Below are 27,903 nucleotides of genomic sequence, written 5' to 3'. Positions count from 1 at the left end.
ATTTTTGCAATATTTGACACTTTTTCATTATTATTGTTTCTGTTATGGTGATGACTGTGGACAGTGATCTTTGATGTGACCATTGCACAGTGATGATGACTCGATGAGGGCTCAGAGAATGGTTAGTGTTTTTTTTTAGCAAATATATATTTTTAACTTAAGGTATGTACATTATTCTTTTTAGACAATGCTATCTACTGCACACTTAACAGACCACAGTACAGCGTAAACAAAACTTCTATATGTGTTGGAAAACCAAAAGATTTGTGTGACTCTCGTAATTGCAATCTTTATTGCAGTGGTCTGGAACTAAACCTATATGATCTTTGAGCTTTGCCTGTATTCTGTTCTAATGTGATGACAGCAGTAGATTTGTATATTTTAAAGTATAAACTGAAACCCCCAAAACACAGTTGATCTGTATGAATAACAACCAATAACATCTCCTTTGGATTGCCAGTTTGTGACCTCAGCTAACCAATGCAATGAAATTCTAGTACAACAAAATAATCTGGACATGGATTTAAAGTTCACTATTAACAGCATGGCATTTAGAGTTATTTATCTAGAAACATAATTTGTTGCCAACATAATTTGGTTGCTTCTTTTAGGCAGTTCTGAAATACACAATTTTGGTATGGCAAGATATAAAATATTATTAAATCTCACTATATGTACAAAGTTGGAAACAACATAAACCCTTCACAATTAAAGATAAAGGATTTCATTTCAGAGTTGGTGAGCTATGGAAACTATCGTTTGCACTGCACCATATAAAGTTGCCAATACACGGACTTTGTTAACATTGTGGAAACCAATTCTGCCAATTATTTTAGTGACTATTTTGGCTGTTGTTTTTAACAGTCAATACTTACAGATTAAATTTTTAAAAAATCTATAATAATGTCATCCATACATTCACTGATGCTGAAAAACACAGCAAAAAAATCAATAGCTTTTGAACCACTGCCAACATATACCATACTGTTAATTTAAGAACAAACTCTGAGACATTAGAAATAATACTAAGGAAATACACATAGCATCGAAACAATAAGACATGATGGCTGTAGATTTATGGTCCATGAAGGCAACCCCATTTGATTTTTTTTTTCCAGAAGAAAATAAGGCTCGGATGCATTATGCACCGTGAATTATGTGATTTCTTTAGGTACCACTCCTCACAAAAAACCCCACTGCCACTCTGAATTTTAAACCTTGCCATAAAGAGTGAATCCAAGAAGGCATATTCCCAATAACTATGCTTCATTGGGGTGTTTTGCCCCTATGTAACTTTTTATCTGAAAGACAAATGAGAAAATACTGGCTGTTTAAACCATGCTAAGTACCTAACAGCTCTCTGTCTTCTATTTCAAGACATGGCTGTCAAATCCATCACTTACAAAGATACTTGCAAGTCCTCCAGTCAATCTGCAATGGAAACTGCCTGAAGAAAAGCTCTACTGTTATTAATTTTGCAATCCTGTTGAGCCTCGTGTTAACAAAATAAAAATGTATTATGCTCGCTCTTGTTATATGGCAGGTGTGGACAGCTTTGAAAAGCTACATGCTTCCTTGTGGCTGCCACAGCTGTCTTTCTAAATTATCCAGTGAGAATACTGACTTTTCCAAAAGTGTAATCCAAATGGTGAGAAGGGGGTAAAAGGTTCTTGAGGCAAGCCAATTTGACAACCATGAGCACGCTTACTATGTGCAAAGCCGTGTGCCAGATTTAAGCCTAAAACTCTCACCAAACAAGCTATTTGATGTGCTATCCCATGAGCTCCTCTCTCTGGTTGGAGCTCTCTCTTTCAACTCTGGTTGAAGCTCACCTGTGGATACTGCTCTGTGACAATGGTCAGTACCATTTCCAGAGCAACTTGCTCATTCTTGGTCAAGAGTATTTCCCTGACCACTGATATATACCCAGAATTTCCTCTAAGAGGCAATTATGCTTTGCTAATATGGAATTAATTTCACTCTCATCACCCTATCCTACTGTTTATTGATACGTCTTCTCTCCTGGTAAGTTAGCTTTACAAAAAAAAATGTTTCAAACCATGAAGCCCAAATAAATTCAGTTGGGTTTACAATCATGGTTTTGGCCTTTCCCAAATGAAACAGAGCAGTCATTTCCTCATTCTAACAGACCTATCACCCTTCTATCCTCAAGTATTCGCAGAATACACACACTGAATCTTGCTAGAGGTACTAAGCTCTTGAAGTTTCACTATCCTGCCTTGTGGTCTTTCAACACTGTCCTTCCCAGGGATTCTCACCTGAGGGCCTCAGGCCCCCAAGGAGGTCCACAGAGAGAAATGGAGCTTGGGAGACTTGGCAAGTGAACCAGGATCGGGGGAGGAGGAAATTACATTTTCATTCCACTAATCTTGAACTGCAATCTAGCCGTTCCTCCAAAGATGAGGCAATGAAATGAAATAGTATCAGAGGTACCTGAGGTTTTATCACCAAAAGAAATCATGAATATTTTCATCTCACATTTCAGTTTTTGCAGATGTGTTGAAATACCATTTACGGTCATTACTATTTCAAAAGTACAGTAGATTTAAGGCCTCACACAAGATCTTTTTTGATGAGTTACTAAGGTTCAAACATCAATTTAATGCAACACTTGAGTTTTTTATATATATATTTGATAAACATGATTCAATATAATGGGTTTTCTGTGTTGCAATACTGACTTTATGAATTAAAATAATTATGAGAATCATCCACAGGCTTTACATAATATGCTACCAAACGGGTGCACGGTTCAGAAAAAGAACAAAATGAAGTGCAGTACAGTGCCGGTATCAGAGTACAGGTGAGCACCCAAAGCTTGGAGAGGGTAACTTACTTCAGCAACTTTAAGCTTTAAATTACTGTAAATTACTCCAGAAATAATAGTGACAACAACAGCAACCACAATACAGATGAATGCTTACTGAATTGGTTTCCTGTTACTGCTGGAAATTGGTTACACAAATCATCTCAAATTCAGTGGCTTAAAACAACACAAGCATTATCTCTCTGGGCTGGATCTCTCAGAAATCCAAAACGGATCTAATGGGTCAAAATCAAAATGCCAGCAGCACTGTGTTTGCTCTGAAAGCTCGAGGGGAGAAGCTGTCTCCCTGACTTCTCCAGCTTCTATGAGCTGCCCATGTGCTTGTGTGTGTGTGTGTGCTTATGTGTGTGTGTGTGCGCGCTTATGTGTGTGTGTGTGCTTATGTGTGTGTGTGCTTGTGTGTGTTTATGTGTGTGTGTGTGCTGATGTGTGCGTGTGTGCTTAGTTGCTCAGTCATATTTGACTCTGCAACCCCAAGGACTGTATCCTGTCAGGCTCCTCTGTCCACAGGATTTCCCAAGCAAGAATACTGGACTGGGTAGCCATTCTCTTCTCCAGGGGATCTTCCTGACCCAGGGATTGAACCCAGGTCTCCTGCATTGCAGGCGGTTTCTTTACCTGATATATAGAAGCCCTCCCTTCTATATATCAAATGCTTTATATCCAGATTCCCTTGTACTTTACCCTCCAGACTTGCTGTCCCATGCTCTCTAGACCAAGTCCCATTTACACTTGGATGCAAAGCTTAATGCTTTCTTCATGGCTCTCGAATGCCTGGTACCTTCATTGTTATGTCCCTGAATTGAATGTTTATTCATCCATTATTAACTTGTATTACTGTACAAACTTCAGCATGGGGGGCAAACAAGAGCAGAGACTTAGCAGCTTCTTTATCCTTCAATGAACGTGGCCCCCATAATTCATAAGAATGAAAATGCAACCTTTGAAGGGAATGACTTTCAATATCTCAGGCCTTTTACAGGGACTCTCAGGCCGATTCAATGACCATCTCCACTCACTGGTGCAAGACTTTGTCATGGAATCTGTTGGGGACACGGAAAGGCACCTGTCCCTGCTCACACACTGTTTATAACATAAGGGATGGGAGAGGGAATAAGTAGAAATCAACCAGTGCAAACATGACTCTTCAATAGAGGGGGGACTCAGTCAGTGACCCAGGCTTTAGGTCAGCATCATGAAGGGGCTTTTAATAAGCAAACAGATCAAACCAGTAGGACCTTGAGAACAGGCAGGGAGCTCTGCAGAATGAAGAGGGTTTTGCAGTTGAGCGAAGGCTGTGGAACAGAAATGATGGTGTAGTTCAGAGTTTTGTTGGGGGCTGAAGCAAGGCAGTGAGTTAGAAATAGAACACTGGACTTGGAATTAGAAGGCTGACGTTCAAGGACCAGTTCTGCCACTACCTGTGGAACCACAAATACTCCATCATCTCAAGTTCTGTCACCCATAACAAGGGATGAAAGAAAGGCTGTTCAGGGAGGTGGTTTGCAAAAATAAAATAACTAAGCCAGTGTAGATGTTGACCTGAATTTGAGGGCAGAACCCCAAAAGAAAAGTCTCACTGGGAGGAGTGGAGATTCAGTCTGCTCTGAAGAAGCTCAAGAGTCAGGGAAACCTATATTTCTTCTGAAGAGTCAATACTTTCTCCTGCAAATTCTTTCTTACTCAGTAATATGAGAGCAACAAGGTATGAGAAGAAATAACAGGTCCTTATTATTTCAGAAAATTTCCATTTTAAAGGACTTTATTTCTCAAAAGACCACAGAATAATCACAGATTTAGCCGATGAACACAGAGATCACAGTCTAGAATTTTCCACAACTGAAACCTGACTTTGTATGAAATACTTACAGCTGCATGTCTGTCTAAGAAGTCCCAATAAAAATGCCAATGTCAGGATGATTTTGAATCTTTGAAGCATTCAGGCACTTGGGAATAAAAGTGAGAGGAAAAAGTTTTCCTAAAAATAAGTTCAATGATAATGAACAGTCACAGTCTTTTATGTTTAAATTGCATGTAAATATTCAATGTGGTTTTTTTCTTAATTCTTTTGTGACGTGAATACAAGTTTCTCTTAAATGACATATACTCTGAACACCCCATCAACAATAACAAATGTTTTCATGTCTATAGTTTAAGAAATAAAATAAAATGATCACCCATTTGATAGTTCATTTCTTTGGCAGACATACAGTGGAATTAGACTAGTGTCAAATGTACATAGAGGTCTTCCCATTCCAAGCTATATGATATTAGGTAAAGTAACATCTTTAAGCAGAGTGCTGCCTCATCGGTAAAATGGTAATAAAGATGTGAAGATCACTTGAAACAGTAAGTATAAAGAATCTAACATTCAGTTAGATATGTGTTCCCAACTCCTGACACTCCATTATGTAAGTTAATGCACACCCTGGCTTCTCTCCCCAAACATCTGGAGCCCCTCTCTGGAGGAAGAAAAATGACTTATGCAGTTGACTAACTGGCAAGTTCAAGAAGGAAGCTGACATTCAAAAGTCTGTTTGTGGTAAGTGTTCATTTAGAATCCGCTTACCTGAGCACAGGCTAACATTCTGATTTGCTCGGGACCTCCACTCAAGAAGGGACTCATCCCTGAAAATGTCCATCTTAACCATGCCTGGTAGAAAAGTCCATGTGATTCAAAAGTAAAGCATGGGCAAGTCCACTTTGCCATAGACTCAAAGCCACGTTCTCTAATCCTGCCATTATGAGCAATAAAGTTGAAATTTCAGCTCTGTAACTATATAGCTTTTGTTTTCATGTATCACTTGGTTCTGAATGCAGACACTTGTGAAAAAGAAGGTTCTTTACTGTTTTCGTACATTCAAATAAAAGGCACTCAATCCTAATGACTCTTACCAGCATCACAGCATCTTCCGAACCCTCCCTACCATCTTCACCACCACACACCCGGGTGCCTTCCTGGCCTCTTCATCCGAGGTCATCAGCATTTCCACTCAACATACCCCAAGTCAAACTCCTGACTTCCATGCCCACCCCCAACCCCTGTTTCCCCCATACACTCCCTCATCTTAGAAGCAGCATTACCTCCCTTCTGGTTGCTCAGGCCCAAAATACTGGCCTCATCCTTGATCTCTCTCTCTCACCATCTACATTCTACCTGTCAGAAAAATTGTGTTGGCTCCACTGCACAACATTTTCAGAGCTTATTAAATCTCTACTGCTACCACCCTCATCCAAGCTACCCACAGTTCTTGCCAGGAATTTATTTCAATAGGCCCCTAAGTGGTCACCCTGTTCTGGTTCTTGCTCTTCTACTCGCCAATATAGCACAAGAGTGGTGCTTTTCAAGTGCTAGTCAGACCCTGTCGCCCTGCTCAAAACCCTCCAACATTAGAACAGCCTGGAGGTTCCTTAAAAAACTGAAAACAGAGCTGCCACATAATCCAGCAATCCCACTCCTGGGCATATACCCAGAGAAAACCACAATTCAAAAGAGACACGCACTTCAGTGTTCACTGCCAGACTATTTATAATAGCCAGGACATGAAACAACCTGAATGTCCATCAACAGAAGAAAGGAATAAGAAGATGTGGTACCTACATACAATGGAATGTTACTCAGCCATAAAAAGGAATCAAATTGTGCCATTTGCAGAGACGTGGATGGATCTAGAGACTGTCACAGAGAGCAAAGTTAAGTCAGAAAGAGAAAAACAAATATCATACATTAACACATACATGTGGAATCTAGAAAAATAGTACAGATCTTATTTGCAAAGCAGAAACAAAGACATAGAGAACAAACTTATGGATACCAAGGTGGGGGGTGGTGCGGAATAGATTGAGAGATTGGGATTGACATATATACACTATTGATATTACGTATAAAACAGATAATAAGAACCTACTATATAGCACAGGGAACTCTACCCAATGCTCTGTGGTGACCTAAATGGGAAGGAAATCCAAAAAGGAGAGGGCATACTTGGTTTCCCTGGTGGCTCAGATGGTAAAGAACCTGCCTGCAATGCAGCAGACCTGGGTTTGATCCCTAGGTTGGGAAGATCCCCTGGAGAAGTGAATGGCAACCTACTCCAGTATTATGGCTGAAGAATTACATCGACAGAGGAGCCTAGTGGGCTCCAGTCCATAGGGTCTCAACAAGTCAGATACAACAGCGACTAACACTTTCACTTTCACGTAAACATACAGCTGATTCACTCAGCAGAAACTAACACAACACTGCGAAGCAACTATACTCCAATTGAAAAAAAAAACCAACCTTCAAAATCTTGCATCTCATTCAGGAGAGAAGCCGAAGTCTTCACAACGGCCCATAAGCCCAAAACTGTCTGCATCTCCATCCAGGGGTGGCAAGTGCCGCATTCCCTCCACTGAACCCTCTATTCCTCCACCTCCTCTCTCACAGCCTTCACATTTGCTGTGCGCCCTACCTGGAACACTGGCTCCCACGTATCCTCGGTCTTTATCTAAGGGGTACCCCCATCAAAGCCTCCCTAACGGCCCTATATACTTACCTCCCCCACACCCACCCTGCTCCCCAGATCCCTTGAATCTGGTATTTTTCTCCTTAGAACTGGTAGCCATCTGATGTTTACTTTTTTCTGTCTGTTGACTATCTCTCTCAATGCACTCGGATTAAAAACAACTGGAAGGCAGGCTTTTCCTAGAATGAGAATGCTATCTGACACACAGTCAGTATGCAAATATTTGTAGAATGAATAAATGAAAAAATGAATGAGTGAAGTCAAGGTATATGATAGAAACAAATATATTTCTTCCTTGCTGACTGGCTTCTGCAAGGCCTGATAACACCATGAAAAAATAAGTACCCAGATTATACAGTTTCAATTTCTCCATCGAAGGTAAACTAGTCAAGTTAGTTGTTCAAGTGCAGTACAAAGGGAACACTTTTGTGAGAAATCTCATTATGAAGCTTAGACATCAGGGGGCAGTCTTGCATGGGCCGCAAAGTCAGCTCAGAGGTGACACCATTAGGTCACCTGAAGCAAGAAGGCTTAGAAATGATAAAGAGCTCGATTCAACTTCTCAAGTCAGTCTCTTTGTAGCTTTAGCAGGTGTACCTTCCCCTCTTGCTGCCTTAGGATCAAAACCCTGACTCCCAGCCTTGCAGCAGCATCTCTAGTAAATTCCACCTCAAGCAGTCATTCGGGCTTCTTCTCATATCCTTCTTCAAAAATTATTTGTGATGCTTTCAACACACCTGTCAACTGCCCTTCCTTGAGTCAGAAGCACCTTGTGCCAATTACAGTGGTTTTATGCAATACTATTACCAAGAAACTCATTCTAGCAAGATCTATGGATTTCATTGCAAAAATCTTCTTAAGTGTCCTAAAATGAGAAACTCCAAAGAAGAACAAAGAAGAGGGTCCCTTTTGTCGGGCCCCTTTTTCTTCTGATTGGTGACATGACTAATGATTTGGAGGAACTCCCTACAACAAGAAGACAGGAGTTTTGTCTGGGATCTCTTGCCCCAAGAATAGTCCTTGACTCCTCCATTCACCAGGAGGTTTGTCAAAACACAATTTTATTCACAATGTTGAAGAGAGACTGAAGACTTAAAATTAAGAGGTGGGTAGTATCTGCTGGAAGCTACAAGGTCACAGTTGCGGTCCCTACAAATCGTCTTCTATCTAACTTGAGTGCACTTCTCAGAATGAAAGAGCCTGAGTGCAGAACAACCTGGTTCCTAGGACTTGCACTCAGGGTCACTAACTGTATAATGGGTTGCATCACTTTACATAGAAAACCCCTTCCCATAAAACACTATTATTAGAAGTGGGAAATCATGAAATAGTCATTCATTCAATAAATGTTCACTGAACTGTGAACTACTTACTGTGTTCCAAGCCCTCTTCCAGGCAGTGAGGATACAGAGAGAACCAAAGGTATAAATTCCTGCCCTCATGAAGTCTCCATTCTATTTGTCCTTCAAAAGGAAAGTTATTTTCAAAGCAAGTTTCATTGCTAATGTGGAACTCGCCTTGTACAGTATAAGAAACACTCACATGGGAGCCCAGAAGTCGGAAAAGCTCAAATCTCAACTCTCCCAAGTGGTAGCTCTGAATGTTCCTTAATTAACCTTTCAGAACTATTTTTGCATATGCTACCAGGAAACAAATGAATGAAACCACCCACCAAATGACTTGTCATATGGAAGATGCTCAATAATTCTGAAGAACAGTGATATTGATTGGTATGATTTTCTAACACAGCATTGGCAAATCATAGCCCTCAGACCAAGTCTGACTGGCCGCCTGTTTTTGCAAATAAAGTTTTATTGGGAAACAGCCACACCGCCATTCATTTATATATAATCTGTGGCTGCTTTGGAGCTACAGGCAGAGTTGAGTAGTTGAGACAGAGGGTTTACAACCCGCAAAGCCTAATATTTTTACTTCCTCATCCTTTAGGAAAAAAAAATTTGACAGCTGCTGCTCTAATCCCCTGTTATACTGAATGAGGTTCAAGAACAGATACTATCACCCTGGCTTATTTGAAATGCAGAATCTGAGGTTCTACTCCAAAACTGAATCAGAATCTACATTGTAACAAGATCCCCAAGTGGGATTCTATGACACTGAAGCTTGGGAAACACTGCCATGGAGTGTTTCATGATGATAGAAATACCCATGCTCTACACTGATGTAAATTTCACCCTACCCCTTCCTACCAATATCGGAATTCAAAACAATGACTTTCCACCTTAGTAAAATCAGAATCACAAACGGAGCTTGTAAGAAATATAAAGTCCGGGACCTCCCTCCAGTGATTCTGATTCAGCGTACCTGAGATGGAGTCAAAGACTCCAGAATTTTTAAACAAGTACCCCTGAGAAGATTCAGACACAAGTGAGCCTGGGACATTACTCTGGAAACACTGCTTTAAAACAGTAGACTTTTGAATCTGTAGCCCGCCAGGCTCCTCTGCCCATGGGATTTCCCAGGCAAGAATATTGGAGTGGGTTGCCATTTTCTTCTCCAGGGGATCTTCCTGACCCAGGGATTGAACCCAGGTCTCCTGAATTGGCAGTAATTGATTTTTTACCAACAGAGTCACCAGGAAAGCCCGAGAGACTAAACCACCTCCATCACAGTTGGGGCCAAAATCAAGAAGCATCATTTGTGTCCATCACTATCAGAGTTTTACTTTTGGACACTTAAAATATCCAGGAGACCTGAGAGCTACAGTTTATTGTAAAGTAAAGACTCACGGTGCCTCTGTGGCTACCTGGGAGTCAGGTGCTGCAAACTCTAAGAGCTATAAAAAAAAATATTTCACTACAATTACTGTTTTCAATGACAGGAGTCCAGGTTGAAGTCTTCAGGGCCATATTCAAGACATTTTATTCAACACCAGATGTCAGTGAGACATCATTCTAGGAAGATGGAGAGAACAAAATCGGGGGACCCAAGGGACATTCTTTCACTCCTCAAATATTTGATGAGGGTTGGCTCAACAGCCAGGCACTGTTCTATGTCAGGGGTCAGCAGATGTTTTCTCCAAAGGGTAGATGGTCAATATTTTAGGCTTTGTGGGCCACATATAGTCTCTGTCTTATATTATTCCTCTGTTTCTTTGTTACCCCTTCTGCAACCCTTTAAAACAAAAATCATTTAAAAGCCTTTTAAAAAAATGCAAAAATCGTTCTTGATTCTCAAGCAATCCACAAAAACAAGCCATGAGCCAGATGTAGTCTGTGGGCTGTCATTTTTCAATCCTTAGTCTAGGTGATAGGAATGAATACAGGCGTGAAAAAAGTCCCTGCCTTTACGGAGAGTGCGCGCTAGCAGAAGGACATGTATGATAAACAAAGACAGTAAAATGATGATAGCAATTAAGCTCTACGAAGAAAAAAATACTAAAGGGATTAAAGAATGACAGCAGAAGAGGACAGTCATAGGAGGTGGCCAAGGAAGGTGACATTTAAGCAGAGATTTGAATCAGGTGGGGAAATGAGTACTCTTCCAGATATGGCAAGACTTGCTCACAATAAATTATTATCATGAGGGGCTTTCCCGGTGACTCAGAGGCAAAGAATCCAAATGCTAATTCAGGAGACACAGGTTTGATCCCTGATCTGTGAAGATTCTACATGTTGCAGGGCAATTGAGCCTGTGGGCCACAACTACTGAGCCTGTGCTCTAAAGCCCAGGGAGCGACAACTTCTGAAGATTATGCTCCGCAACAAGAGAAGCTGCTCCAGTGAGAAGTCCGTGATCACAACTCAAGGGCAGCCCCCACTTGCTGCGACTAAAGTCCTCATAGCAGTGAAGATCCAGCAAAGAAAAAAATTAATAAAATAAAAAGCTTAAAAAAAAATCTCATCGTGGAGAATGACATTAACACCATTTGGGGAATGGTAGAAACAATGTCCAAAACAAACACACAGAAGTCATGCGGTATGAAATGGGCCTCAGGACACACACACACACCATCAAGGAGGAATGTGAAAATTTTACCACATGATGTGAAAGCAAGCGCTTCAAATGGCCCCTGGGAAAGTTGGTACCAACCAAGCTTCATTAACACCCAGATGCAATTCACAACCTTTTCATATTGAGAAATGTTCCCCTGCCTCTTAGAAAACCATTCTAATTCCTCCCTTCCCTGACACATGGCCTGCTGCCCTGCTTTCTAGCCTCATGGTAATCCATTAGAAGTATCAACGTTGAGGTCTGTGGGTCCTCACCAAAGCAGTTTGTTGTAAAGGAGGTGCCTTGGGAAGTTACAGTTAAGAGGGGGAAATCGAGAGAGAGCAACTCCTTAAGCTGGTTGCAAGTTTCAGAGGTCAGACAGACCATCAACTATAGTCCCAGAGGCACTGGGCTGAGATGGAAGGAGAAAGTGTAAAAGACCACTGATGGGCCCCCATGAACATGCAGCACTGGCCACAGACTTAATACACAGCCAGAAAGCTTTCGCAATGGCACCCCACTCCAGTACTCTTGCCTGGAGAATCCCATGGGCAGAGGAGCCTGGTAGGCTGCAGTTCATGGGGTCATTAAGAGTTGGACTTTCACTTTTCACGTTCATGCATTGGAGAAGGAAATGGCAACCCACTCCAGTGTTCTTGCCTGGAGAATCCCAGGGACGGGGGAGCCTGGTGGCTGCCGTCTATGGGGCCGCACAGAGTCGGCCACGACTGAAGCAACTTAGCAGCAGCAGCACCAGCAGCAGCAGAAAGCTTTCTTAGAGTCTCATCACGTCCTTCTGCTTCCAGGTAGAACCTGTGATACAATTCTGTCTTTCCTCCAAAAAAGAAGCTTTTGTTCCCTGATGCTAAAATCTCAAGAAAAGATGCAGATTGGAGGACAAAAGACCCCATGGCAAGCACGGGCTACATCAGTAAACTTTCCCTGACTAGATTACAGGTCTCGCCACTTAGTAGTTTTAGGAATACCATTTGTTTGGTGCAAATGAACTTATATACAAAATAGAAACACTCACAGACTTAAGAGAACAAACTTATGGTTACCAGGAGGAAAGGGTGGGGGGAAGAATAGATTCGGAGTTTGGAATTGACGTGTATATACTACTATATTTAAAACAGATGAACAAGGACCTACTGCACAACACAGGGAACCTGGCTCAATATTCTATAATAACCTAAATGGGAAAAGAATCTGAAAAAGAATGGATGCTTGCAGGGGTATAAATGAATCACTTTGTGGTACACCTACAACTAAGATACCATTGTGAATCAACTATATTCCAATATAAAAAATATTTTTTAATTTTTAATAAAATTTAAAAAAAAATTTAATTTAAAAAAATTTTTAATAAATTTTTTTTAATTGAACTGCCAAGAATAATAAAAAGCAATTGTCAGGCTAGGCTGGAAGTCTCTCTAAGAAATGCTGGAGAGATATAATATACATGACTTTTCAAAATTAAAACTAACATTCTGTTTTCTTCAGCAAACAAAGACAGAACCTGAGAAGTGAGCAGGTGACATTTACACGTACCCAATACGGTGACAGAGAAGGGAAAATAGAGCCCCAGCCCTTCCCCATGGGGAAAAAAATCATAGTTTCACAGTTGGTTTAGCAGCAAACACTCTGCCTGCATGACAAGCCTTTCATAGTCTGTCCCTAGGTGCCACCACGCCTGCCAAACACCACTTGCCCCCACTGTGGTGAGAATCACCCTGGCCTCACTCACTGTTACTTCCTGAAATACTGAACTAAGTGGAGCGTCTTCTTAATGCTGGACTTTCCCTGTCACCCACTCCCCACATCTATTGTCAAGATAAACACTGCAGTGTGAAAACCTTACAACACTCCAAGGCGTTCACCCTTTCTTCACAAGTCTAAATTGAAGGTGATCTTAAAAGTACATACACACATGCAAAAAAAAAAAAAAAAAACACTTTTAATTTGCATTATATCTCTCTGGTTCCACAACTGACTGCCAGAGTTCTTGCCTTTCTTCCCTGATAGCACAAGGCCCCCAGGCCCTGAGCTAAATAGCAAGGCGTGACTATGACCCTCCACAATTCATGTGATGTCACCTCCAACTGATTTACCGGACAGGTTTCAGAGGAACTGAACTTCTCAAAGGTCACAAGTTCCAGATTGGTAGATTTGAGCACAGTAAGGTACAAAATCACTTGGTCATGAAATGCACATTAATTTCCCAGGTGTACAGCATGTTTTGGAAATATTTACTAACTTTTCCTGTACTTCTTGCTATGAACATGTCCTCCAAAGGCCAAGGGAAACACGTGCCAAATTCACTCACCCTACTTTTTGCCAAGAACTGATGTCAGGAATTGCTCTAGAAAAGAGAACCACCACTACTGCTAAGAGCTATCATTTTGATAGCTCTCTGTCCACTTTATATACAGTCATGTATTTTAATTTTCACACTTCTACCAAGAAGGAAATGCTACTGTTAGCCTCACTTCTTGGTGGGGAAACTGAGGAAAGAAAGATTAAATAACAATCTTAGTGTCTCAGCTATTCTATGGCAGCACCATGATCAGATCACAAGAAATATGACCCCAGGGCTTATGCTACTAAGCGCTCCCCCACCATACCAGCACTAACTGCTGCCCCCCCATACCAGCTCGTCATGTCTGTGGAAATCTGTCTTCTCCATATTTCAGTGGAAAGACACAAAATTAACCAGTTCAGGATTTTCTGAGGCTCTATACAACTCTATTTCTAGACGTGAGACATTGGTATTCTGCCTTCTTTATGGTCCAGCTCTCACAACTGTACATGATCACTGGGACAAGTTATCCATCCAGAAAAACAGGTGCAAGAGAAACTACAGCTGATGAATATAATGTATGTATAGTTTTTCTACATTTATCTTTCCTTGGCTATTCTAGTAGGATTATTGCATTCCAACACCTATTTCCTTCTTCTCATATCTCTTAACTTTCTTCTGGCCAAGAGATGCATCAGAAAGAGACAGTAAGTCACTGTGACACAAGAAAGATGGCTGCAAAGGCTTTGATGTTCCTCTGACGGAGGGGTGGGGTCTCTGCCCCTCTTTGAAGATGATGTGCTCTGTGACCATTCTGAATAATAGAATGTGGCAGAAATGACACTGCACCAGTTTCTGGATCTGGACCTTAAGAGACTGGCAGCTCCCATTCCTTGGCTTTTGGAAAGTTTGTTCTTGAGCCCTGAGCCACTGCTGACAAGTATAATAACCACCACCTCCCAGAAGACAACATGGACAGGCTCTGAGACTCACGCAAAGAGATTCAGTGCCTCCAACCTCCCAATGTGACTGAAGGTACCTGAATCCTTCAAACTAGCCCAGATGTCATCTGAATATCACCAAGCAAGCCAGTCCCTGTGGAGAACCACCCTTAACCAAGTGTCTGGAAGTCCTGATCTGAAATCACAATCTAAGATAAAACATTGCTTTAAGTCACAATTTTAGGAGTCATTTCTTAGGTTGCATTAAACAAGTGGAACACCAGTCCCTTCACAAAACACCAATTTTAATTCATGTTGCCTCACTTGCCTCTTCCTCTGCTACTGAACAGCTCACTCACCAGCCCCCACCAGGTTCCTTCCCTCCCCCACTCCTCTCTGCCTCTCCAGAGGGTGTTGTGAGTGCTGGTTGTCATTTACCACCATGGTCCACAGTTGTCTCTTTCACTGGGAAACAACCAGATGTAGGACGTCCTTTTCAAATCTCATCTGATCTGCTAAGGGCTCTTATACCTTTACATAAATGCAACTCATTACTACTAAACACTGAGGGGGTAGGCTTTAGCAACTGGGTTGCGTGTGTGTGCTAAATTGCTTCAGTCATGTGCAATTTTTTTGTGACCCCATGGACTATAGCCTGCCAGGCTCCTCTGTCCATGGAATTCTCCAGGCAAGAATACTGGAGTGGGTTGCCAGGCCCTCCTCCAGGGGATCTTCCTGACCCAGGGACTGAACCTGTATCTCTTACATCTCCTGTATTGGCAGGTGGGTTCGTTACCACTAGTACCACCAGGGAAGCCCAGAAATTGGGTTATCTGATTTCAAAACTCACTATATAGTCATAGTAGGTGCAGAAAAATCAAAGGAAAGGAGAAAGTCTGGCAAGACGTGAAGGGGAAACAACCTAGGTAGAGATAAATGAGCCTGGATCGTGGGGCGATATTAGCAGAAATGGAACGAACACATTTCAGGAGGCAGTATTAAGGTCGAACCAGGGTGAGCAAACTTCAGCATGCCTCAGAAGGAGCAGATGACCACCTTAAAAATTCAGACTCCCAGGCTCCGACCAAGAGACTTTGATTCAGTGCCTCTGAGTGGGATCCCAGGAATGTATGTTTTGACATCTTCCTGGTGATTCTGATACAGTGGCCACAAACCACTCTGAAAATCCCTGCTTGAGATCTAATCCCCTGATGGGTGACAAAGATGAAAAGAAAAGATGAATCAGTGACTCTTATGTCTCAAGATTTAGAACAGCTAAGATAGAAGTAGGGAGATGAGGAGGGGCTGGTTTCGAGGGAGGTGACTGTTTCATGCCAGATACAATTAGGAGGGATCAGGCATCCGAAGAGGAGCAACTAACTGAAATACTAAGTTTTGAAGGATAAACTGAACCCAGTTCCTTCCCTTTCCTACTTTGGGACTTGCATTCCTTCAGGACATTTGCATTTGGTCAGTTGTGCGTCATCTGAGGGCTATTCCTGTGTCAGGGGCTGTGCTTGTCCAACCCCGCCAGGGACAGGGTAGAGAAGTCCATCTAATTTCATGCAGAAGCATCAGCAAGCTCCCCTGGCTACAGACATGAAGGCACATTCTCCAACCAGCTTGAACAGTGCCCAAGGCAATATGCTCATCTCCACTTGCCTGACTTCATAGCTCTCTCTCAACCAGTTTAGACTCAAAGTAGGGGGTGCAAGTTCCCAGGCCTCCCAAAACTCCAATCACAAGTTTCAGAATGGTTTGGTCAAGCTCCAGCTTCTGCAGAAAAGTCAATACACAATAGTCATCAATTTCCTTTCAGATTTATTAAGCTTGGCTCCTTAGTCACTGAAAGTCATTAACAAAGGTCCCAAACACCATTAGGGCACCCTCAACTTAGCATTGTCAAAGTCCAAAAAGAAAGCTAACTAGCAACACTGAGCTCCTTGGTTCTTAAGGGCCCAGGGTTGTGGGGGAGAGGTATAAGACAAGAACAACAACAACAACAAAAATCCCCTCATCTCATATTCATGATCAGATTACATAATCCTTTTGAATCTAAAAACCTTACATGTTTCCCAAAAGTGTTCTAAAATAACTCCTCCTTAATAAACTCTTCTTCCTTCAAAGAAAATCTGAGGGTTTTTTATTCCTTTTTTGGTGATTTTTGTCTGCTTTTGTAAATCTAATTTTTAATCTGATATACAGTTTTAAAGGTTACAATCCACTTGTGGTTATTACAAAATATTGGTTATATTCCCCGTGTTGTACAATATACCTTTGAGCCTATCCAACACCCAACAGTTTGTACCTCCCATCCCCTCACTCCTTTGCTGCCCCCCCACTGGATATCTGTGATTCTTTTTTGTTATAGTCACTAGAGAATTCTGTTGTACTTCTTAGATTCCACAGAAATGCGAAGGTTCAGCTGTGATTCCCCTGAGTCTTTTGCAAGAACATGGTAAGAGCGTATGAAGCAATGTGATTGCTGCATAAGTAAATTATACTTTAATTTACAATGTCAAATAGATATAAAGTTGGAGTGTCACAATGTTTATACATCTAATAGTCTTAATTATTATCATTACCTACTACAGAGTTTAAGGGAAAAAAAATTTTCCCTTGCCAGTGTTCTAAAAATAAACCTTGAGTTGTTAATAGATATGACTCAGTTGTGTTTTTAATACAGGAGAGTGTGACTCTGAAACACCCATATTCCTTCTATTACCTTCAAGTCTATTTTAAGTAATGTTTTAAATGCATGATATACGGTTTCTATTCATTTCCCCTGGAAAGCCACCTCTCCCCTTCTCTGCCTACTAAAAGAGACTTATAAAGTCCAGATAAGCCCTATCTCTCCTTCCAGGGAGGGGTTGGGCCACAACCCTTCCTTCCCTGATCCTACCCTGGCTAAATCCTACTCTACTAATTTATACAGACAATTACTGCCTCTCTACACACTCCTTTAGTCTCTTATCATCCATTTTCCATAATATGGCCCTTTATTATTCATTTCAATGCAATAACTATTTACAGAAGGTCTTCTGGAGGCAAAGACACTGCAGTGAAGTGGTTAAGGGATCACAGAATGCCCACATACAAGGATCCTCCACTTACTACCTGCTTGACTTCAGGCTAACTGGTCAACCTCTGTGCCTCGGCTTCCTCCTCTCTACAAAGAGAGCTAACAGTCTGACGCACCTCAAAGAGTCCTCAAATAAATCCACACTTGCAAAGCACATGGAACAGGGCTTGGAGTGTAGAAAGCTTCAGCAAACATTAGCTGTTACTTTTATCACTACTCCTAATCATATCCCTGGGCTCAGGAAGTACACAAATAAATAGGGCAAGGTGTCCGTTTCATATTTTAGAACTCATTCACTGATTTAGCAAAGATTTACTGAGCACCTACTATGTACCCAACACTATTCAGGGGATGTGAGTGTGAAAATTCTCTTTTTCATTGAGAGAGAAAAACAAGAACCAGGAGAAAAATGAATGAAGACATACCAGGATATCAGATAACAATGAGTTCCATAAAGAACGCCAAAGCAGAGAAAATGGGGAGAGAGATGGAGCAGAGCGGCAATCCCAGAAGAGATGACATTTAAGCAAAGTTCTCAATGAAATGGGACAGTGAACAGGAAAGAGGGTTCAAGGCAGAGGGAACTCAAGCCCACGATGAGAATGTTCTGTGAGGAAGGGCAAGGTGCCCAGTGTAGTTAGAAAAAGAGAGTAAGAAAGAAAAAGACAGGAGATGATGCCAAGGGTGTAGCCAGGGCCCAGACTGAAGACAGCCTTAGAGGTAACAGGAAGGATGACGGCTTTATTCTAAGAATTATAGGAAGCTGCTGGAGGGTTACATGCTGGGGGTGGGGGAGGGGGGGGGGGGAGGGGTGTGACATCATCTGCTATGTGGAGAACATGCTAGAATCACATACATTTTCACTAATTGTCAAAACAATTACATATGTTCGCTAGTTGCTCTTGTGAGCTCTGAGTTGCTTGTTGGCAGGCACCAAGTCTTAAAATTCTTGGACTCTTATACAGTTCACATGGGGCAGGGAACAGATTCATGATAAAAGCCTTGTTTGACTGAAAGAATGATCTTTGCCTCTCAGTTGACACAGTTTAAAAAGAAAAAGTCACCAAGCATCTTGGAGTATGTTTTTTCTCTGTTCTGTTTTTGTGTGTATGTGTGGAGCAGGGGGGCCGGGGCGGGGCGGGGCGGGGCGGGGCGGGTGGTGTTGGTCGTGGGACGGGGATTGCCTCCTTTCCTAACCAACATTCAAAGACAGCTGAACAACAATTTCACCTTCACTGAAGTCCATTTTCCAACAACCTCAAGCTTCTCAAACAGTCTTGAAAAACAAGAAACAGTCTACTGAGCTCTCCAAGAATCAATTTCCCAACACACTACGTCTGTATTTTACTTGTAACCATCTGGACACACTCCAACTCACTCTTGGTTGACACAGAATTCCAATAGCTCTGGTCCCAAACTCCCAACAGAATAAAAATCGTAACAGGGAACAGTGGAGTCCTTAGGGGCCAGAAAACTGACAATGATAAGTAAAAGGTGATTCTATAAAACCTAAGTAAAGACCTTCCCTGGTGGCTCAGTGGTAAGGAATCTATCTGCCAATGCAGGAGACACAGGTTTGATCCCTGGTCTGGGAAGATCCCACATGCCTCAGAGCAACTGAGTCCGTGTACCACAGCTACTGAGCCTATGCTCTAGAGCCCGGGACCCCCAACTACTGAAGCTCATGCTCCCCAATAAGAGCAACCACCACAATGAGAAGCCCATACACCCCAACTAAAGAGCTTCCGCTCACTGCAACTAGAGAAAGGCCCGTGCAGCAACAAAGACCCAGTGCAGTCAAAAATAAATAAAATTAAAAGAAAAAAGCTCAGTAAGAAAGGAAATCTAAATTACAACAGAACTATGCTGGGTGCTCTCCCCAAACTCCAAACTAGTTATTTCTAAAGTGGCTGACACCAAAGATTTCAATTATGTTTTGTATCTTTTCATTTACAAGAAAGTAAACAGTAAATTATCATCTAGATGGAGTTCTATGCAAAATGGTTAAAATCAGCAAAGTTTTGCTGTATGATAGAAACAGCTTGATTTACTCTTGTATTTTACTCATAATGGGAAGAAAATTTTATTTCTGTAATGAAGCCCAATAAATTACTAACGTAACAAACTGATAAGCAGGGAAAATAAGCTGCAGAACAATATTGCGAGTATACGTCAGTTAGAATAAAAAAGAGAGAGGGACTCTATATATACATAGTTAAACAGATATATAAATTCGTTGAAAAAAGAATGAATGACTAAGCAGACACTGATAAGTACCAGCTCAACATCCCTTTATCCCATTTTTCTTACTATGAGAAACATCATTTGTTTTTCCCAAGTGGTTTGTGACAACATTCTGACTATTAAAGATAAGAAGATGTCCCTGGTCTCCGGAAAAGTTACTGTTTTCCTAGAAAAAGGACCAGAATCCGCTGCCATGCACCTGTTTCTGTTTGCCCTTTCCTGTTTGTTCTGCCCCAAAGGCACACAGGCTCTCCACAGCTAGAGCAGCCATCTTGCCACCATGAAAACAAAAGTTGCAAACTAAGGATGGTGAGGCAGAAAGGGAGGAGTCTGGATTTTTGAACAGTTGTGCCTCTCTGGACTATGCATCGCTAGATTCCTTGTTAAGAGGGAGCTGCTAAGTCGCTTCAGTCATGTCTGACTCTGTGCGACTCCATAGACGGCAGCCCACCAGGCTCCCCCGTCCCTGGGATTCTCCAGGCAAGAACACTGGAGTGGGTTGCCATTTCCTTCTCCAATGCATGAAAGGGAAAAGTGAAAGTGAAGTCACTCAGTCGTGTCTGACTCTTAGCGACCCCATGGATTGCAGCCTACCAGGCTCCTCCATCCGTGGGATTTTCCAGGCAAGAGTACTGGAGTGGGGCGCCATTGCCTTCTTATTACGTTTAGTTGATTACAGGTAGATGACACAATCCTAAAGGATTCATACACCACTCTTACAAAAGTGATTACCCTGAGGAGAAAACTGTTAAGGGCACAATGGGAGAAGAGGACTGGGAGATGTAAGGCAGCTTTATCTTTTTAAAGGTTTTAAAATAACAATCTGTATTATTTATGTCGGGGCTTCCCAGGTGGCTCAGTGGTAAACAATCTGCTTGCCAAGCAGGAGACTAGGGTCTGATCCCTGGGTTGGGAAGATCCCCTGGAGAAAGGCATGGCAACCCACTCCAGTATTCTTGCCTGGGAAATGCCATGGACAAAGGAGCCCGGCAGGCTACAGTCCACAGGGTCGCAAAGAGTTGGACACGACTTAGCGACTAAGTGGCAGCAGCATCGTTATTTATGTCATACTTAATTCAAAGATAGATGCCAGACGGTGACTAGACTTAGCATAATGATCACTTCTTAATGTATAAAAATATGGAATCACTGTTGTATATCTGAAACTAATATAGCATTGTAAGCCATCATTTCTCAATAAAAGTAAATAATAATAAAATAGAGGATCATTCTGAGAGTCTATGTGTAAAGAGGCACAGAGGAATAAGGCAGTCTCTTACGGTTACCTCATACAGCATCCATATCCAGAGCCTGAGATGGTCCCAAGCACACCTAACTTGTCTCACTCCTCTCAGAACATTCTCCCAGAGTTTATGAAAACTTCTGTTGACCTGTGGCTTCAACTTATTAGGCAACCTCTTGGGGTACCAGACTTTACTAGCTATAGAGCAGTAAACCTCATATGATTTTCAAATTAACTCCTAAGAATAGTAGGAAGCTTAAGCTAGAAAACAAGACACGGTTCCCTCTCACCCCTAGCACACATCAGTACTGAGAAAGTCAGCATTGTCAGCATTCCTGTGGATGGAATAAATGATAATTCCACCTCACCCGTTCTCAGGGAGATGCAGGTGAGAACCACAACTCAGAAACGAAACCTATCACGGGTGAAGCACTGGGATACGGAGGGAAGAAGGAAAACCAGTACCATTCCAGCCCCAGCTCCACCATCTGCTGGCTGTGTGACGTCGGGCCACTCACTGAAGAGGTCTGAGCCTCAGTGCACATGTTAGGAGGTAACAACACAGACCTCCACGACTGAGAGTAAGTCAAATGGGATGTACACGGGGTAGAGCATTTGGCCCAGTATAATAATTAATAATATTCTAGGTATTAATATTAATTAAACTCATTAGTATGTAATAACATTCTTTCTGAATTAAGCTTACATTCCTGAGCATTCTTATTATCAGCTTCCATGTACCTGTTGTATGTACGAAGTGTGACAATCAGATTCCCTTTCACCATGGCATTCAGTGATGCTCCATTTTATGCAAATTGTCAAAATATAGTAACATAACCAGTTCTGAAAACTCAAAGATAAATTGGTGGCACAAGTGTTAAATAACACAGCACAGCTAAAGGACAAAGTCCCTCTTAATAAAGAAATATCATAACCTGTTGATTCGTTAAGCACTGTATGCTTACACAGTGTTAGAAGGACAGAAACACAATGCCTGCACTCTACGGTATAAAAGGATCAACAAGAAATAATGGTAGCTAATTAGAACCCACAGATGGAAATCTTTTATCACCCAGATAACGCTCTTAATTATCAAATCACTGAAATTAAAAATGACTTTTACAGACTGCTAGGGCTTCCCCGGTAGCTCAACTGGTAAAGAATCTGCCTGCAGATGCGGCAGACGTGGGTTCGATCCCTGGGTTGGGAAGATCCCCCGGAGAAGGGAATGGCTACCCGCTCCAGTATTCTGGCCTGGAGAATTCCATGGACTGTATAGTCCATGGGGTCACAAAGAGTCGGAAACGACTGAGCAACTTTCATTTCACTTCACCTTACATACTATGATTGCTTTACTAATTTATCATTATCTAAAATACATTACATAGAAGTGAAATGTAAATTCATATACATATATGTAGCATATAGATACACACACACATACATGTACTATAGTTATGTGTTACTAATTTTCTTGAGTGTTAAGAGTTCCAGAGAGGGGAAAAACACTCAGAAACAGCACTTAGTTTTAGCACTAAATAGCTTTGGAAGCCAACATCATCTTTTAAAATAAGAAGCGGGTGGAGAAAAACAATATCATCATCTTTTAAAATAAGAAGCAGCTGAAGAAAAACAATATATTAAGCTCTGATTCTAGTCAAGAGAGGACATAATGATTAAAGCAAGCCAATTTATCTCCATCTCCTTCCATCACCCAGTAGTTTAAATCTGATTTCTGATGCCCCATTTGCGTATCAAACACCAGCCATCAGCATGAGACACTGTCTCTGAGACTGATCCTGCTTTTCTGCCCCTGTGGACTGTCAGATCCTGCTCACTTTATCCATTAACCTGGAATCATCTCCACCTCCTTAGGTGGATCATGGAAGCCGTCACTTAGAGCCATCTGATTCATGTATAAGGAACAAGGCTCACATACATAACAAAAACGCTTTGTGGAAATGCTTGGCATCCTTTATACAATGCACCATCTTCTCAAGTCTCACTGCTTGGCAGAATATCAAGAGCAGGACAATGTCCATCAGCTTTGACAATTTCTCTTTTGTAGTCAAGTTAGAATGGAGTTAATAATACCATCAACCTAGCATACCTGCATTTTAAGAAAAATCACATGAAGCCTGAAAAATATCACTTTTTGCCTTTTTCAACTGATGAGTAATAGAAGAGAAATTATCCTTTTATTTATCAATAAAATTTTCTTTTTCAACCAACTTTACTTAAAAATATAAGATGAGTTAGCATGAACGAGATACTACTCTAAGTGGTGTGTGGGTTAGTTTATCTGTGTGATAATGTTGAATGGATACACATCCACACAGACACAAACGGAATCCTTGTAGCAATCTTAGGAGGCAGATGAAACTGCGGTCCAATTTAAACAAGAAAACGAGTATTCAGAGAGGTTAAATAACCCTCTTAAGGTCACACAGCTAAACTGGAAGAAACCAGCACATGTTTCCATGCAATTCTGATCCCAAAACCCAACTCTTAACCACTATGCTATAAAATAACAAAGAGGCTTGGAAGCTGAAACACAATCTTCTAGTTATCTTTGTCTTCATTTTGAAACATGGGAGTCAAGGCTCTCAAACTCAATTGTTTATACTTCAGAGTCAAGGGGGTCAATATAAATGAGGGAAGCAGGTGACAGAGGATGAAAAATGGCCCATTCTGCTGAGAGCAGCCAGCAGTCAGCTACAGCGAACTGCTACAAAGCAGAGGGGAAAACCTAGTGTTGCCCAAAATCTGGATTTATGTGTGCAACCCTGTGATTTTCAAACAATACAACTGATTTTGAAGATGCTTTTTAAACATCATCTGAGCCAAACAAAACACATCCATGGGCCTAATTTGCCTATGGGCTGTCACTTGGAGACCCTTGTTTCAAGCCCTAGCAATTTTGATGAGAAAAAAAAAATCCATCAAATCACTGGCAATAAATAATGGCAATATTCACATTTCATTGCAGGTGTTTATTTGGCATCCATTTGATTGATTTTTTTTCTTGTTCTTTAGTATTCTTCCCAGTTATAGAAAATTCTTTTATGTTTAAATATTTCTTTGACTATGCCAGGTATGAGTTGCAGCATTTGGGATCTAGTTCCCTGATGAGGGATCAAACCTTGGCCTTGTGCCTTTGGAGTCCAGAGTCTTAGCCACTGGACCGCTGGGAAGTCCCCAGCATCTGTTGGATTCTCTTTGATTCTGAAAATCTTGAATCCCTGCCTACCCCACCCCACCCCCCTGAGATGTTTAGCTCGATCTGTTTCTTCATTCATGTCTTCCTGCTGCAAAGTTTACCTTTGGTGAGGTAGAAAGTGACCTTGCTGGTTCTATTTATTATTTAACAGAATTCAGTCTCAAAATCCCTGTCATACTGTATAATAAAACAGAGAGCAAAACTTAATCGGCTGTAAATGTACAGTAGTTAGCATTGACCGCAAATACTAATAATATTTCGAGAATGCCATTTTTCTTCCTGGCCTTTTGACCAAGTTAGTTAATGGACTGAGACTTGGGAAATAATGGAAACGATTTAGGCAGAGAACTTCCCAACCATGCATCAACCCTGCATCGTGCTGCATCCGTACAGTGAAAGCTACACACACCAAGTCAGCCCAGCACACGGCTTTGCCAAGAGCTTAACCACCAGCGAGGACTCTTACAACTCTAACAAAAGGTAGAATGGGAAAGGCTAGAGATCTCTTCAAGAAAATTAGAGATATCAAGGGAACATTTCATGCAAAGATGAGCACAATAAAGGACAGAAATGTTATGGACCTAACAGAAGCAGAAGATATTAAGGACAGGCAGCAAGATTACACAGAAGAACTATACAAAAAAGATCATGACTGAGATAACCATGATGCTGTGATTACTCATCTAGAGCCAGATATCCTGAAATGTGAAGTCAAGTGGGCCTTAGAAAGCATCACTACAAACAAAGCTACTGGAGGTGATGGAATTTCAGTTGAGCTATTTTAAATCCTAAAAGATGATGCTGTGAAAGTGCTGCACTCAATATGCCAGCAAAGCTGGAATATACACCAGTGGCCACAGGAGTGGAAAAGGTCAGTTTTCATTCCAACCCCAAAGAAAGGCAATGCCAAAGAATGTTCAAACTACCACCCAATTCCACTCATCTCACATGCTAGCAAAGTAATGCTCAAAATTCTTCAAGCCAGCCTTCAACAGTATGTTGAACCATGAACGTCCAGATGTTCAAGCTGGGTTTAGAAAAGGCATAGGAACCAGAGATCAAATACCCAACATTCGCTGGATCACTGAAAAAGCAAGAGAGTTCCAGAAAAACAACTATTTCTGCTTTACTGACTACATGAAAGCCTTTGACTGTGTGGATCACAACAGACTGTGGAAAATTCTTAAAGAGATGGGAATATCAGACCACCTGACCTGCCTCCTGAGAAATCTGTATGCAGGTCAAGAAGCAACAGTTAGAACTGAACTTGGGAAAACAGACTGGTTCCAAATCGGGAAAGGAGTACGTCAAGGCTGTATATTGTCACCCTGCTTATGTAACTTCTATGCAGAGTACATCATGCAAGATGCCAGGCTGGCTGAAGCACATGCTAGAATCAAGATTGCCAGGAGAAATATCAATAACCTCAGATATACAGATGATACCACCCTTAAGGCAGAAAGTTAAGAAGAACTAAAGAGCCTCTTGATGAAAGTGAAAGAGGAGAGTGAAAAAAGTTGCCTTAAAACTCAACATTCAGAAAACTAAGATCAACGCATCTGGTCCCATCGCTTCATGGCAAATAGATGGGGAAACAGTGCAAACAGTGGCTGACTTTATTTTCTTGGGCCCTCAAATCCCTGCAGATGGTGACTGAAGCTAAGAAATTAAAAGATGCTTGCTCCTCGGAAGAAAAGTTTTGGCCAACCTAGACAGCATATTAAAAAGCAGAGACATTACTTTGCCGACAAAGGTCTATCTAGACAAAGCTATGGTTTTTTTCAGCGGTCGTGTATGGATATGAGAGCTGGACTATAAAGAAAGCTGAGCACCGAAGAACTGATGGTTTCGAACTGTGGTGCTGGAGAAGACTCTTGAGAGATCCTTGGACTGCAAGGAGATGCAACCAGTCCATCCGAAGGGAAATCAGTCCTGAATATTCATTGGAAGGACTGTAGTTGAAGCTGAAACTCCAATACTTTGGCTACCTGATGTGAAGAACTGACTCATTTGAAAAGACTCTGCTGCTGGGAAAGGTTGAAGGTGAGAGGAGAAGGGGACAACAGAGGATGAGATGGTTGGATGGACAGAGGAGACTGGTGGGCTACAGTTCATGGGGTCTCAAAGAGTCACAACTTAGCGACAACAACTATTTATGTAGAATGCTTGAATCCTATGATTGCAAAAAAACTTTAAGTCCTCAAGTACTTATGTAGCACTTAGGTCCCTGATCCAAAATTTTAATCATATATACTAATCAATGGGCTAAGACCCTGAAACTCATCAAGCGAGGCACAGATATTATTGTCTACAATCTTTGCCTTCAAATTCCTTCCTTTCAAAGAATATATCTCACACACAGCTTCAGGGACTGCAAAGGAGAGTGGCTGCTGTGGCCAGCCCATCTGTTAGTATTTTGTCATATTATGTATGCACCCTCTTCCCTGGCTACCCAGTAATTCCTCCCACCCATCTGTATATCTCCAAAATTCCAGAACAGCTCCAGACAGGGACATTCACATGGATTATCACCAGCGCACTTTCATTGTTGTTTGTTTCTGTTCTGGGATGGTGGAGAGCAAGAACAATCTGTCTGACTAAGCGAATGAAGAATTCACCTGTGATGGGCATTCACAATGAAATATTCCACAGCACTTGGAATCTTAGTTTGTTCTTCATTCACTCTTAGGAAATAACTCGTGAAAAATCTCTCCCACTTGTATCCCAGAAAGCTAGGATGAAATTTTACTTTTGGATAGAAAGTATCCTGTTGCATTCAATATTCACTCACGCTGTTAATGTTTAAATCAGTGTCAGGTACCTTGTGAAACAAAAGTAAGACCCCTGTGCCTACCCTGCTGGAACTCTTGCCTAGAAAGGGAGACACGCACAAATCACGCTCATACACAACAATAAAGGCCACAAAGTCATGTATACCTGTGCAGGGCACGTGCTGGAACTCACCAAGGAGGAGAGGGCACAGACTCAGAGAGGACCCCACAGCCCTGGAGGTGTTCCAGCACTCACTTCCTCCTCTCTCCACTAAGAGAAAGGGACAGGAAAGGAGTAAAGGGACAAAGGGTTAAACACTTCATCCCACTAGGGCACTATAAGTTATAAAAAAAAGTATGGGAGATAACATTAACATGTTAATGGTTAACAATGGTTAATAAGTTAATGATTACTCAAGGAAGCACATTTGCTTAACCACAAAACCAGGCAGGCTTGCTTAGCCACAAAATTCATAAGCAGAAGCATGAGACATGCCCCTAAACAATAAACCAATGGTAGCATGAGACCCACATCCTGCCCAGTGAGCTCAGTAAGTTCATGATTCCCAGGACATGCTTTCTGCACATGAGACGGAATGTTTTCTGGAAAGGCGACATTTCAAAGTGAAATACCCTCACTGAACAGACAGACCTGAATTAAGTTTTCCATAGTGTCATGACAGTCCTGGCTAGACCATATAAGGACAAGAAAACTCTCCTGCCCAAACTGGTCAAAGAACTGATGATGGAAGCGTGACGTCCATTCTGGGGAGGGAGGTGGGAGGGGGTTCAGGAT

The 27,903-nt window shown here is 41.6% G+C and overlaps 1 protein-coding gene across 9 annotated transcripts in view; it reads right to left on the bottom strand.

The window, feature by feature from the left end:
* TAFA4 (TAFA chemokine like family member 4) overlaps positions 1 to 27,903 on the bottom strand; it is a 214,202-nt gene that overhangs the window by 87,135 nt on the left and 99,164 nt on the right. For 4 of the 9 annotated variants that reach the window (XM_060402233.1, XM_060402234.1, XM_060402231.1 and 1 more), the window contains exon 4: positions 27,274 to 27,378. The exons of the other annotated variants lie outside the window; for them this stretch is intronic. In XM_060402233.1, the coding sequence (XP_060258216.1) occupies positions 27,274 to 27,378 (105 nt within the window). The remainder of the gene's footprint in view (positions 1 to 27,273; positions 27,379 to 27,903) is intronic. 9 annotated transcript variants of the gene reach the window in all.

The sequence above is a fragment of the Ovis aries genome, chromosome 19 (assembly GCF_016772045.2).
Source record: "Ovis aries strain OAR_USU_Benz2616 breed Rambouillet chromosome 19, ARS-UI_Ramb_v3.0, whole genome shotgun sequence".
NCBI lineage: Eukaryota > Metazoa > Chordata > Mammalia > Artiodactyla > Bovidae > Ovis > Ovis aries.
The sequence above is the reverse complement of the archived record's forward strand: the minus strand, read 5'-3'. Positions and strand labels throughout refer to the sequence as shown.